The sequence below is a fragment of the Rana temporaria genome, chromosome 4 (assembly GCF_905171775.1).
Source record: "Rana temporaria chromosome 4, aRanTem1.1, whole genome shotgun sequence".
NCBI lineage: Eukaryota > Metazoa > Chordata > Amphibia > Anura > Ranidae > Rana > Rana temporaria.
In genome coordinates, this window is record NC_053492.1 from 97694889 (window position 1) to 97709304 (window position 14416).

At 42.3% G+C, this 14416-nt stretch overlaps 1 protein-coding gene across 1 annotated transcript in view; it reads left to right on the forward strand.

Annotated features, from left to right (window-relative positions):
- Positions 1–14416, forward strand: part of MYT1L (myelin transcription factor 1 like) — a 639239-nt gene that overhangs the window by 373507 nt on the left and 251316 nt on the right. Inside the window, 2 exon segments of the mRNA XM_040348666.1 lie at positions 13620–13674; positions 13858–13891. Coding sequence (XP_040204600.1) covers positions 13620–13674; positions 13858–13891 — 89 coding nt within the window.

A 14416-nucleotide genomic window follows, 5' to 3' on the forward strand; every position in this document is an offset into this window, starting at 1 on the left:
TGCTTTTTACATGAAGGAGAGAAGTGCCAAAATAGGCCCGGTGGTCAAGTGGTTAAAATTGAACCAATGGACGCCTAACCGATCGGTCAAAACCAACGGTTAGTACGCAAAAGCATCGGTTCAAAACCCGCGCATGCTCAGAATCAAGTCGACGCATGCTTGGAAGCATTGAACTTCATTTTTCTCAGCACATCGTTGTGTTTTACGTCACCGCGTTGGACTTGATCGGTTTTTAAACTGATGGTGTGTAGGCACATCAGACCATCAGTCAGCTTCATCGGTTAACCGATAAGAACGGTCCTTCAGACCGTTCTCATCGGATGGACCGGCCGTATGTACGCGGCCTCAGACTTTAATAGGAGGACAGCCATACAGGAAAAGGCCCCAGCAAGGCGCCACTTCTGCACGTGCAATATCGCTGTCTCCTATTGCAAAAGTACTAAACAGTTCCTAACACAAAGCTTAACAGTACACTCAGCTTCACTACAACTTCTACTTGTAGTTCTTCAGCCCCTTGAGCTCCTAGTCTCTCACTGGACTCTCTGATTCACTGACTCCGAATCCTGTGAGCTCCTCAAGGCTTTTGCGGTGGTATCACTGACTCTGAATCCTGTGAGCTCCTCAAGGCTTTTGCGGTGGTATCTCCCTCAAGCGCTACCCACGCTTCCCTGTTGGCTCCCTAGGCACTCAAGATACCTCTCAAGCCTCACCCCTGATGAATGGCTTGGTTCCTATCTTAACACACAAGGCTGCTCTGCAAGCGTCACCTCCGCTGGTTGGGTCCCTGACTTGATCACCGCATAAAGTTTCCCGATTCTCCACTGTGCCCATTCGGTGAGAATACTGCTCCGGTACTTGCTTCAGTTACTCACTGTGGTCCTCGGTAAAGGTGGTCGGTCCCTTAGTGGCGACAGCTTTCCTCCAGCCGGCAGAACCGTCACTTTCAGTTCGACTGCAAGCCGCAGTCTCAACCCTGCACTGCCCTGTCACTTCTGTATAGGCCCAATCTCTGGCTTAGCAGTACGACACACATCCACCCAGACATTGGTCCAGGTGGCACAGAACATAGATCACCTGACCTCACCCGAATATATAGGTTCTCCCAGCAGGTCAAGGGATTTAAGAAAGCCCCTGCCCATTGGCTGAGATACCCCATATACCCATAACCTGACCATGGGTTGCCCTTCTCATATCTAATACTACCAAGTTTCTGACCACCTAGTGATAGAAGAAGAAAACTGCAACAAGGCCAAACTTAGGGAGAAATCAATAGATCTCTATCAGTTTATTGCAGTAGCTGCTCCTGACAAGGAATTCGGTGAGGACCTCCATGACTAAACCCCAGGGCACTACATATGTTTACATCTGTTAGCCCTTCCCTTCTTCCATTGTAGGAATCATGCATTAGTAATGAGTCATTCACTAGTTCCTGAGTCACTGTACCATACCTCCAAATATTTTGAGAAGGGAGTGAGGAACACCTATTAGCAAAAGTATGTAGGCATAGGACACACAGCCCTGCCATGCATGCCCCATTAAGGGAGAATTATACAAACAAAAAACATAAGTGCTTTTTTTTACCACTACCTACTAAAGTAGCTTTTGAAATTTACCAATGCAGCAATTTAAAAATTGAATAAAAGATTTAGCACTGGGAAACACTTTTTGAAAGATAAAAAGTCAATTTTATATACAACTATATAGATGAGACCAAAATGAGGGACAGATGAGAAGGAAAGAGGGACATAGGGATTTTGTTTCTAATTAGGGACAATCCTTAAAATCAGGGACAGTTGGGAGCTATGCTGTACAGATCAGGGTATGAGTTTTTCAAACCTTTTGATCCCCCTCCTCTCTTAATGTATTAAACTACTGATCTCCATAGTGTCTCTGTATGTGACCTGTATGTTAATCCCTCATCTCCCCTCTCTTATACATCTGCACTACCCTTTCACCCTCATCCTCCTACTTTACTATATGTATATATTTTAACATCCTCCTCCCCGTGTATGACAAATATGCACTGTATCTAGTACACCCATATGAAGCTCCATGTTTATTGCCATGTTTCTTAATTTCTCAAAAATTGTGGCAAAATGTAGATCACCTTGAGGTGTTTATTTTTCAAAAAAGGGTCATTTATATTTGAACAGAAAATACTTTTTTCAAAATCTGTACCCAGATAGCAAGGATAACTTGCCACAAATATGTCAAATATGTGGCAGTGTTGAATTTTAAATCTGTTAACTTAACTTAACTGCACATCTTTCCTGGCAAGTTGTACACTTGCAGTGCACTTGAAACACAAGTCCTACTTGACACTTTTCCAATTTGTAGTGTGAGGGGTTAGCCCGGCAGCGGGTGTGTGTGACCCCCTGGAAGGGTTCAGCACACAAAAAAACATTAGGCACAGCAGACAGGGGTAGGAGGAAAACAAAAAGGTGCGGTTTTATTTGAACTATATACAAATAAAAATATGACAGAAAACAAAAGAAATACAAAAATAAATCGTGGCCAACTTGACCTACTCGCTATAAACGTTGGTGTCCCTAACTAACAACTGGGTACAGCCTTGTGCTGCCCCAGTCTCTGACTCCCTGCTGTTTAAATCTCTTAGCAATAGCCACACAGGCTTTGTCTCACCGCACAGAGATCACACTCCCCAGACTATCCACACAGATCTGGTTCCAGGTTGGAGCATATCTCTCTGCATGCTGGGAGTTTTTGTAGAGGACCTAATGAGCCCACCTAATTCAGCTGGGCTCATCAAGTCTTCCCAGTAGGACTCCCAGCACTCCCCCTAGAGGTATAAACTGGCATAAAGCCTGAACCTAGGGGATATATACACTGCATCCTGGATGCAACCAGGGAATTTAACCTGCCTACTGCCACAGTACCAAATTTCCATGGCAAGTCTCTAGCAAGCACAAAGTTACAATGCTGAGTTTACAGCAAGAGCTCTGCAAGTCTATAGCATTAAAATTCAGTCACAGTGACCCCTGTGGTGGGATGACTATTGCACGCCATAACTGAACGATAACTTACAGCAGACTTGCAGAATGTTTGCAAAGAAAGTTGATCTAGAGCAGGGGTCTCCAAACCATGGCCCTTTAGTTGTTCAGGAACTACAATTCCCATCATGCCTAGTCATGTCTGTGAATTCCAGAGTTTAACAATGTCTCATGGGACGTGTAGTTCCGCAACAGCTGGAGGGCCATAGTTTGGAGATCCCTGATCTAGAGTCATACAATGTGGACTTGCTGCAATTGTGCAACAAACTTGTGAAGCCTGGCAAGTCTAGCAATAGCTTAGCAAGTAATTTTAAAACTAGCAGCACAATTGCTTGCTATGTCGGTAGTCTTTTTCCAATATAGTAAACAATAAAAAAAATCATTGGTTTTCAAAAACCACCAATAGAAAAGTTCTATCTATCTCAAAAATGTAATGAAATTCATTCAGGTACAGTGTTGTAACAGAGTAATTCTCAGTCAAAGTAAATGGCCTGGGAAGGAAAGGGGTATTACAAACTGGTACACAATTGGGTCCAGTGCCCTGAGAGTCCAACAGAGCTGACAATTATCATATTATCCCGATCAGTGCACCTTTCCTCTTAAGCCTCGTACACACGTCCGAGGAACTCGACGGGCGAAACACATCGTTTTGCTCGTCGAGTTCCTTGTGAAGCCGCCGAGGATCTCGGCGAGACAAATTTTCCTATTGCCGTCGGGGAAAAAGAAGACATGCTTTCTTTTTGGCCCGACGAGATCCTAGGCGGTTTTCTCATTGAAAAATGTACACACGACCGGTTTCCTCGGCAAAAAAAAAAACCCAGCAAGCTTCTTGCTGTTTTTTGCTGAGAAACTCGGCCATGTGTACGAGGCCTTACACAGGGCTAAATTAGAAAGCATCAGAGCCTGGAACTGGATTTAGTTACCCTGAGCAGGTGCTACTATCACCATTCAGCGTCAATCACTGTGTCTTGAAGATTATACGAGTATTTCATTTTTTTTGTGGCTAGAGCTGCATTGAAGCTGACTATATAAGGTGTAAATGAGGAGGTTTTTTTATAAAGGAAATCACCAAAGGCAAGCCCTGAGTAGTTTATCCTGCATTATCACTTATCAGAAGCTTTTTTGAAAATGCTGAAAGGTTTGTGAACGTGAACTCTGACTAAATGAAAGCTGCATTTTAACTCCTATTATCTGCAGAATGAGATTCTCACCTTGCTAAAGATTTTTTTTCGGTTTGGCATCTGACAGTCCTATTTTATACCCTGTGCGCCGTGACTGCTTGTGTTCAATAATTCTGTGATATTTGTGTCTTCTTATGTGGCAGTGGTTAGAGTGTTTTCTTACTGTGTAAGAAAAGAAAAGCCATGATTGACATTCATTGTTTGGGAATATTTCATCCACATGGAAGCTGTTTCAACAAAATTTTTGGACAGAGTCAAAATTGCAGCAATACAGTAACATCCACCTATTATATACAGTATACTATGTAGTTAAACTCATATTTCAGCCATTGACTGATGTTATATATACACTAACTATATTGCCAAAAGGACTGGGATGCCTGCCTTTACACGCACATGAACTTTAATAGCATCCCAGTCTTAGGGCCAGATTCACAAAGAATTGTGTTACGCTGTGGCGGCGTAACTTATCCCATTTACGTTACACCGCCGCAAGTTTACAGCGTAAGTGCCTGATTCACAAAGCACTTACCTGTAAACTTGCGGCGGCGTAGCGTAAATCCGCTCGGCGCAAGCCCGCCTAATTCAAATGGGGCGGGCACCATTTAAATTAGGAGCGTTCCCGCGCCGAACGTACTGTGCATGCTCCGTCCGTAAAATTACCCGACGTGCATTGCGCTAAATGATGTTGCAAGGATGTCATTGGTTTCGACGTTAACGTAAATGGCGTCCAGCGCCATTCACGGACGACTTACGCAAACGACGTGAAATTTAAAATTTTGACGCGGGAACGACGGCCATACTTAACATGGGTTACACCACCTAGAGGGCAGCCTTAGTTTTATGCGTTGCATCTCTACGGAAACGACGTAAATTTAGATCGACGGGCAAAGCGGACGTTCGTGAATCGGCGTAACTAGTCATTTGCATATTCTACGCCGACCGCAATGGAATCGCCACCTAGAATTGCAGCCTAAGATCCGACAGTGTAACACAGTTACACCTGTTGGATCTTAGGGCTATCTATGCGTAACTAATTCTATGAATCAGCCGCATAGATACGACAATCGTATCTCAGAGATACGACGGCGTATCAGGAGATACGCCGTCGTATCTCTTTTGTGAATCTGGCCCTTAGTCCGTAGGGTTCAATATAGAGGTGGCCCACTTTTCCAGCTATAACAGCTTCAAATCTTCTGGGAAGGCTGTCCACAAGGTTTTGGAGTATTTCTTTGGAAATGTCTGACCATTATTGCAGAAGTGCATTTTTAAGGTCAGGTCTGATGTTGGACGAGAAAGCCTGGCTCACAGTTTCTGCTCTAATTCATCCCAAATGTGTTCTATCAGGTTGAGGTCAGGACTCTGTTCAGGCCAGCCAATTTCCTCCACCCCAAACTTGCTCATCCATGTCTTTATGGACCTTGCTTTGTGCACTGGTGCACAGTCATGTTGGACAGGAAGGGCCAACCCCAAACTGTTCCCACAAAGTTGGGAGCATGATATTGTCCAAAATGTATTGGTATATTGACACCTTAAGAGTTCCCTTCATTGAATCTAAGGGGACAACTCAACCCCTGAAAAACAACCCCACACCCTAACCCCCTTCCACCAAACAATATGAAGGGGTGGCCCAATACTTTTGGCAATATAATGTGGATGAGTGAGTTTTGGGTGTAAGAACTCCTGACCTCAACCCGATAGAACACCATTTGGGATGAATTAGAGCAGAGACTGCGAGCCAGGATTTCTTGTCCACATCAGTGCCTGATCTCACAAATGTGCTTCTGTAAGAATGGTCAAACATTCCCATAGACACACTCCTAAACCTTGTCGACGGCCTTCCCAGAAGAGTTGAAGCTGTTATAGCTCAATATTGAACTCTACAGACTAAGACTGGGATGCCATTAAAGTTCATGTGCATGTAAAGGCAGGCGTCCCAATACTTTTCAGCGTCATTGTCGGATTTTTTTTTTTTATATATATTTATAGAATTTTCATTAGTTATCATTTTAAAACAACTAGCTTTACTCTATACTGTTAATAGTTGGCAGTAATTCATCCCATAAAATGTGCCAATGTTGTTCAATTTGTTGTTTTTTTAATTAAAGAACGGTTGTTATTTTTCTCACGTGTATTTTAAACATTTATTCTCCAAAACATGGATGGACAAATAATTGTGCAAACGGTATAAAAAGAATTTAGAAAAAAAAAACTAGCCGACTTAATTATTGTAAACATAACTCCCAAGTCCCCCTCCTTAACAATACATAGAAAGGGAAATCTTGGTAGGACCTTTAAGCAAGTAAATGCAAATAAATAGAAAAGTATTTTTTTTTAATTAGTATATATTTTAATTGTTAAATAATAATTAAGTTATTCTATGTGAATGGAAATGAGTAACACATATAAAATAGTTGCTATCCCAAACTGTCTACAAAACTGAAATTATACTTTTTGCAACACCTGCAATATAGATACGCTGCAAATAGCTGCTCCCAATAAATATACTTGGTTGTTTTACTAAAGGCAAATAAGCTTTTCACTTGGCAAGGGAAGTTGCGTTTTGCAAGGTATTTTCCCCCAGAGCTTAGTGAATAGGGTGAAATTTTGATTTTCAAAGAATACCCGATCATGTGAAAGGAGAAAAGGAAAACAGCATTTTTGCTTGCACACGACTGAATGATTGAAGTCAGCGGGAGGTCTCCTCATTCACTAAGTGAAACAAATTCCCTTGCAAAGTAAACAGTCTATTTTCCTTTAGTAAATCAACAACATCACATTAATTTTGGTTGACATTATATAAAGCACTGACACTGAAACACCACTTGTAGAACTGCTCATAGCAGCTCTGTCTCAATGACTGGGTCTCCATGTCCCAACAGCTATTTTATGTTAGCATATGCCCAGTGAGGAAGAACTCTGAGACGTGTTATCTTATGAGGTATGCCTTAGGTCCTCAATTGTATATACAGCATATACAGTATATGCACCAATATACTGTCAGGAACCATGAAACAGAGACAGAAAATGCAGTAAAAATCACACCTTTTAATAAAATGGTACAACTGGTAAACATAGTCAAAACATAACCAGAGCTTGGTAGCCTAATTGGGTAGTCAGGACAAGCCAGGAAATCAGGAAGCCAGAGATCAGCTTAGTCAGAGGGAGCAGACAGGATCAGGAACCATAAGGGACATCAGCCAGGCAAGTCTTTAACATAAACACAGAGCCTCTAGATATGTTGACCAAGACAAAGGCAATTGATGAAATGAACCAGGCATTTTAAATAGCCAGAATGGGTTGGCTGTGGGCTTGAGTAACGGACAGGAGATGATCAACAGGTGAGCCACTGTGGAACGATGATTCTCAGGAACAAAGCAGCAGTCACCAGGTTTCTTGGGAGCAGACTGAATCTGAGCTGCACAAATTCTGTGACCCAAAGGAGAGGTGGGACTGGTGCGTATAGTAGCCAGAATGTGATCGAGAGGTATCACAGGAACAGGCACCGACTCAATATTTGAAGCGGAGAAAAACTGTTGCGACAATGCGTCAGCCCTTACATTCTTAGTACCGGGTAAGAATGAGACTATGTAATTGAAGCTTGACAGAAAAAGAGCCCCCGTACTCTTCTGGAAGATAACCGTTTAGCCTCAGACAAGAATGTAAGATTCTTATGGTCAGTCAAAATGAGGACCGGCACAGTGGTACCATTCGAGGAGATGCCTCCATTCTTTAAGAGCTAAAATTATAGCCAACAATTCTCTGTCCTCAATCTCATAATCACATTCTGCAGGAGACAATTTCTTAGAAACTTAGCCACAAGGATGCATAGCACTCTCAGAGGTAGGACGTTAAAACAGAAAGGCATCCACTCCAGTCTCAGATGCATCAACCTCAAGAATGAAGGGTAGCGTAAGATCAGGATGTGCCAACACAGGACCTGAAACAAAGGTAGCCTTGAGAGACTCAAAGGCTTTAACGGAATCCGGAGACCAATTCTGTGGGTTACCATGCTTTCTGGTTATATCAGTCAGGGGTTTGCCCGGAGAAGAGAAGTTCTGAATAAATTTCCGATAATAAATTGTCAAAGCCAAGAAAACGTTGTAACCAATGTAGACCTACGGGTTGAGGCCATTGTAGAACTGCAGATAATTTCTCTGCGTCCATCATAAAACCGGCAGTAGAAATGTCATAACCCAGAAATGTAACCTGTTTTATCCCCTGAGACAGACAAAGGGTAAACCCAGCCATGGGGAGGCATAGCACCAGCTTGAAGGTCAATTGCGCAATCATACGACCAGTGTGGAGGCAAACTACCGGCTTGACCCTTGTCAAAGACATTGCTAAATTTGCGGTACTCCTCTAGCAAGGAGGAGAGGGAAGAGGTGTACAAGACCTTAGCCACTTTTTTAAATAATTTCTTACTAAATTGTAGAGGCCAGGAAATAACCTCTGCACTAAGCCAACCAGAAGAGGGATTGTGCCTCTGTACCCAGGATAACCAATAACCACTGGATAATGAGGAGAGGAAATTACTTGAAATTGGATTATCTCACAGTGAAGAGCCCCTACGGCCATTGTAAATGGCAAGCGGGTGCAAGCGCTTCCCACCCAGGTAGGACAAGACTTCAAGAAGCGAACTGCCAGGCCACAATAAAGGCACAATCTCTCCCTCCTCCTAAAGGCCCACTCATCCGCAGAGAGACATGTGAAGCCCAACTGCATGGGTTCTACTTTACTGGCAGACTCAGTACCAGGAGGCATGAGAGGTGAGGGAGGCAAGGGTGGGACTGAAAAGCTCAGAGCTAAACGTGCAGGAGCCTTCCGCAAGTGCTCCTCAAAGGAAGGTCTCTCTCGGTGACTGGAGTCTGAAGTCAATGATGATGGCAAACGTGATCAACTTCTCCAGAGATGTAGTAATGTCTCAGGCTGCTATCTCATCTTTGATGTTATCTGAAAGGCCATGAGAAAAAGCAGCCACGAGGGCCTCATTGTTTCAAGTGAGCTCTGCTGCCAAAGTACCGATACCTATGGTGTAATCAGCAAAAGTTCTCGTACTCTGTTTGATAGACATGAGGCTCTTGGCAGAAAAAGTAGAGCATGTGGGAGTGTTAAATACCCTTTTAAAGGAGGTCACAAACTCTGGGTAACTCAGGACAGTGGGTTTTTGTGTCTTCCATATAAGATTTGCCCAGACCAAGGCTCTATCAGAAAGCAAAGAAATTATGAAGCCTACTTTGCTTCTTTCCATGGGGAACGCCTAGGGCAGCATCTCAAAGTATACCTGGTTCAGAAACCCTGTGCATTGAACTGGATCTCCCCAAAATCACTGGGGAAGCAGAGTGGAATCAGACATACCTCTTACAGAGGTAATATTCGAGGCGGGTGCCTGCACAGAGACTGGAACACAGGTTATACTGGAACAGTCACATGGGAGGATCCAGATGAGCAGTGCAAATCAGGAGCGTCTGTAACACTATGGCAAACTGATCCATGCAGTGATCCTGCTCATTCAACCTGAAAAAAATATTACCACTAGGTGGATTGCTTGCATCTTCTGAATTCGTGGCTTTTGCCTACTGTCAGGAACCATGAAACAGACAGAAACAGAAAATTCGGTAAAAATCACACCTTTTAATAAAATGGTGCAACTGCTAAACATAGTCAAAACATAGCCAGGTAGCCAAATCAGGTAGATAGAACAAGCCAGGAAATCAGGAAGCCAGAGATCAGTGTAGTCAGCAGACAGGATCAGAAACCAGAAGGGACGTCAGCCAAGTCTTCAACAGGAACACAGCATAGAGTCTCTAGATATGTTGATCAAGGCAAAGGCAATTGATGAAATTAACCATGCAGTTTAGATAGCCAGAAGGGGCTGGCTGTGGGATTGACTGACGAGCAGGAGATGATCAACAGGTGAGTAACTGTGGAACAATGAGTACTGGCAAATAACCGACAGCTGAGCAACCTGAGCACAGAGAAGGAAGGGCTGAGAGCCCAGCCCTGACACACACACTCACACACACACTTTGTCTGTGTATATAGGATAATGTATGTGGAAAATAATATTCAGTAGGAATACAGGATATAACATATCCATGTGGATAATATGCCAGCTATATGTGTTAAGAAGAATATAAACCAATAAAGTGTTCCATCAACATAAATAAGCTATGGACTGCCGGTGAATGCTTCTCCATGGGCCACAGGTTTCTGAGCTAGCTAAAGGGTGTGTGTTATATATAATACATCCCTTTATTGCTAATGCTCTCTTTTCACCATAATGTCTTTTTTTATGTATTCTTTATTTGCCGGCATCCTTTCTCCATCCCCAGTGCTTATTCATCCCTTCTCTATCACCTGATCCCACCTTTTATTATCTGTACTTTTCATTCGGGATGAGCCGTACACCCCCCGGTTCGGTTTGCACCAGAACTTGCAAACAGGCAAAAAAATCTGTGCAAGCACGTGAACACAGTTAAAGTCTATGGGACATGAACATGAAAAATCAAAAGTGCTAATTTTATAGGCTTATATTATGTTATTCTCAAAAAAAGTGTTTGGGGACCAGGGTCCTGCCCCAGGGGATCTGTATCAATGCAAAAAAAAGTTTAAAAACTGACGTTTTTTTAGGAGCAGTGATACTTATAATGCTTAAAGTTAAACAATAAAAATGAAATATTCCTTTAACCACTTAAGACCCTGACCAAAATGCAGGAAAAGGACCTGGCCAGTTTTTGCGATTCGGCACTGCGCCGCTTTAACTGACAATTGCACGATCGTGCGACATGGCTCCAAAAAAAAATGGCGTCCTTTTTTTCCCCACAAATAGAGCTTTCTTTTGGTGGTATTTGATCACCTCTGCGGTTTTTATGTTTTGTGCTATAAACAAAAATAGAGCGACAATTTTGAAAAAAATTCAATATTTTTTACTTTTTGCTATAATAAATATCCCCCTGATATGTATTCTTCTACCTATTTTTGGTAAAAAAAATTGCAATAAGCGTTTATCGATTGGTTTGAGCAAAATTTATAGCGTTTACAAAATAGGGGATAGTTTTATTGTATTTTTATTATTTATTTTTTTTACTACTAATGGCGGCGATCAGCGATTTTTTTCATGACAGCGACATTATGGCGGACACATCGGACAATTTTGACACATTTTTGGGACCATTGTCATTTCCACAGCAAAAAATGATATAAAAATGCATTGTTTACTGTAAAAAATGACAATTGCAGTTTGTGAGTTAACCACTAGGGGGTGCTGAAGGGGTTAAGTGTGACCTCATATGCGTTTCTAACTGTAGGGGGGCGGGGCGTGATGTGTGACATCATTGATCGTCCTTCCCTATATCAGGGAACAGACGATCAATGACAGTGCCACAGTGAAGAATGGGCGCGTGCGCGTGACCCGGTCCGGAGCTTCGGACCGGGTCACGGGCACGCGCCCGTGACCCATGGCTGGGCACTTAAAGAGGACATACAGGTACGTGCTTGTGCCCAGCCATGCCATTCTGCCGACGTGGTTAAATATTGTGCCTGGGGGTGTAAAACTGCTCGCAGCTGTAATGAATTGTCGGATCAGCATTGACGGCTGCTGATTGGCCAAAGCATGAACCTTACCTGCATGCTTTGGCCAATCACAGCGCGCTCTGCTGTGCGAGCCATAATTGGCCAAAGGCATTTTTTACCAGTGCCTACCCTCTACCACCTGTACCATTCCTTCTTTATTGGTGCATACCCTCTATCATCTGTAACCCGCCTTTTTTTATCAGTGCATACTTTTCACCCCCTGTACCCTCCTTCTTTATCAGTGCCTACACTCTACCTCCTGTACACCTCCCTATTTATCCATCCCTACCCTCTACCACCTGTACCCCTTGTTGTTTATGGGGGCCTACCCTCTACTGTCTGTTACCATCCTTCTTTAGCAGTGCCTATACTCTTTACCACCTGTAGCTCTTCTTCTTTATCAGTGCCTACCCTCTATCAGCTGTAACCCGCCTTTTTTAGTGTCTACCCTTTACCACCTGTGCCCCTTCTTCTTTATCAATGCCTATTTTCTACCATCTGTATGTGTCTTTCTTTATCGGTGCCTACCTCTACTACCTATGCCTCGCCTTATTTATCAGTGCCTACCATCTACCACCCGTACCCTTCTTTATTTATTAGTTCCTACCCTTTACCACCTGTACTATCTTTAACCCTGCTTTGTCATTACCCCCCCCCCCTTCTTTATCTGTGTCTACCCTTTACCACCTGTACTCCTTTTTTTTATAAGGGCCTACTCTTTACTACCTGTAGCCCCTCTTCTTTATTTGTGCATACCATCTACCAGATGTAACCCTCCTTTTTTAGTGTCTACCCTAATGCTACCTGTGTCCCTCCTTCTTTATCAATTCCTATTATTTACTATCTGTAAATCTCTTTCTTTCTCTGTGCCTACCCTATACTATCTGTACTCCTCCTTCTTTATCAATACCTACCCTCTTCCACCTGTACACCTCATTTATTAGTGCCTACCGTTTACCACCTGTAACCCTTCTTCTTTATCAGTGCCTACCCTCTACTCTCTGTAACCCTTCTTCTTTATCAGTGCCTACCTTTACCACCTCTAGGCCTTCTCATGTACAGTATCAGTGCCTACCCTCTGCTATCTGTACCCCTTTCTTCTTTATCAATGCCTACCCTCTGTCACCTGTACACCTCCTTATTTATTAGTGCCTACCCTTTAATCCCTCCTTCTATCACCTGGATCTCTCTCCTCCATGGTCTCTGCCCTCTACATCTGCTTATCTCTCCTAACTTTTTTCCCACATTACTCCTTTGGCTTCAATACTCTTCCACCCACCTGCTAACATGTACAATGATATATATTATTATTATTATTATTATTATTATTATTATTATTATTATTATTATTATTATTATTATTATTATTATACAGGATTTATATAGTGCCAACAATTTGCAGCACTTTCGATATTCTTTAAACTAGAGGTGTCTGCATCACAAGAGATTAATATTGAACATTAGTTACAAACAATGCAGCAGTGAACTTGTTTGTGTTAGCTTGATTACCTATGGGTTAATTGTCCATATGGGTAAAAAAATTATATGAAATATAATCAATACATTTCATAATGTAATAAAATCCATACACATCTAAGACCAACTATTGCATATAAGAAAGAAAAATCTTCACGGTTTGAATCACAGCACTGACAAGTGTGAAAATGTAAAGAATTCATTGGTATTCCATATAATTCATTGTTATTCCATATAATTACTGAGCTTATCGCCTCACGTAAAGAAATCCTTGTTCTAAAATAGAAAAGATTGTGTGACAGTCTGCAGCAGACAGAGCATTGATAGTCTGTGCATGAAGGATAAGAGCATTCACTGCCTGCTAATCTATTCCCAGATGGAGGTGGATACAGACGAGAAACGGCATCGCACGCGCTCCAAAGGTGTTCGAGGTACGTTCCGTGCTTCACTAAATCACTCAGGGCCTCCACTCAGCAATGACCTTCATCCTGTAGAATCTCTTTCCGCAATTCATTCTGACCCTTCCTTTTTGCATAACCTTTTGGGTAATTTTCTATATCAGAGGGATACTTATGATAGATGATAAATTTTTATATTTTCCATTCTCTCTACAGTTCCTGTGGAACCAGCCATACAAGAGCTGTTCAGGTTAGTGCTCACAGTGTAAAATACATCCCATTAGCAATTTAGAAAATTCAGGCCTTTTAATGGGCATAATGCACTTTCAAGTTCACCGGTGCCTTACTCATGCCCTGATGCATTGATTAAATTAATTCTCCCGAGGCTTGCTAATAAAATAGATTTGGCATCACCTCCCTTTTCTTTTTTAATGCCACTTATTTGATTTGTGTCTTTCTCTCTTTTTTGCCCTCCATCTATATAAACTTTTGGGTACCCTACTAATGATGTTCTAAATTTTAAGGCAGATATACAGATATTTGTGAATCACGTATCTGCACTTTAATACAGGTACATGCACCCATCTAACTCACATGTCTATACTTTTAATAGGGATTTAGGCACTCTGCGAATTCACTGTCTGCACTTCAATTAAGTTACAGACACCCATCCAACTCACCCGTTTGCATTTTAATTAAGCTAGGCTACATCCACACCAATGATTAGGGCTTGTGTGAACAGTAGCATCAGGAATCAGAAATTCCTGTTGCGGCT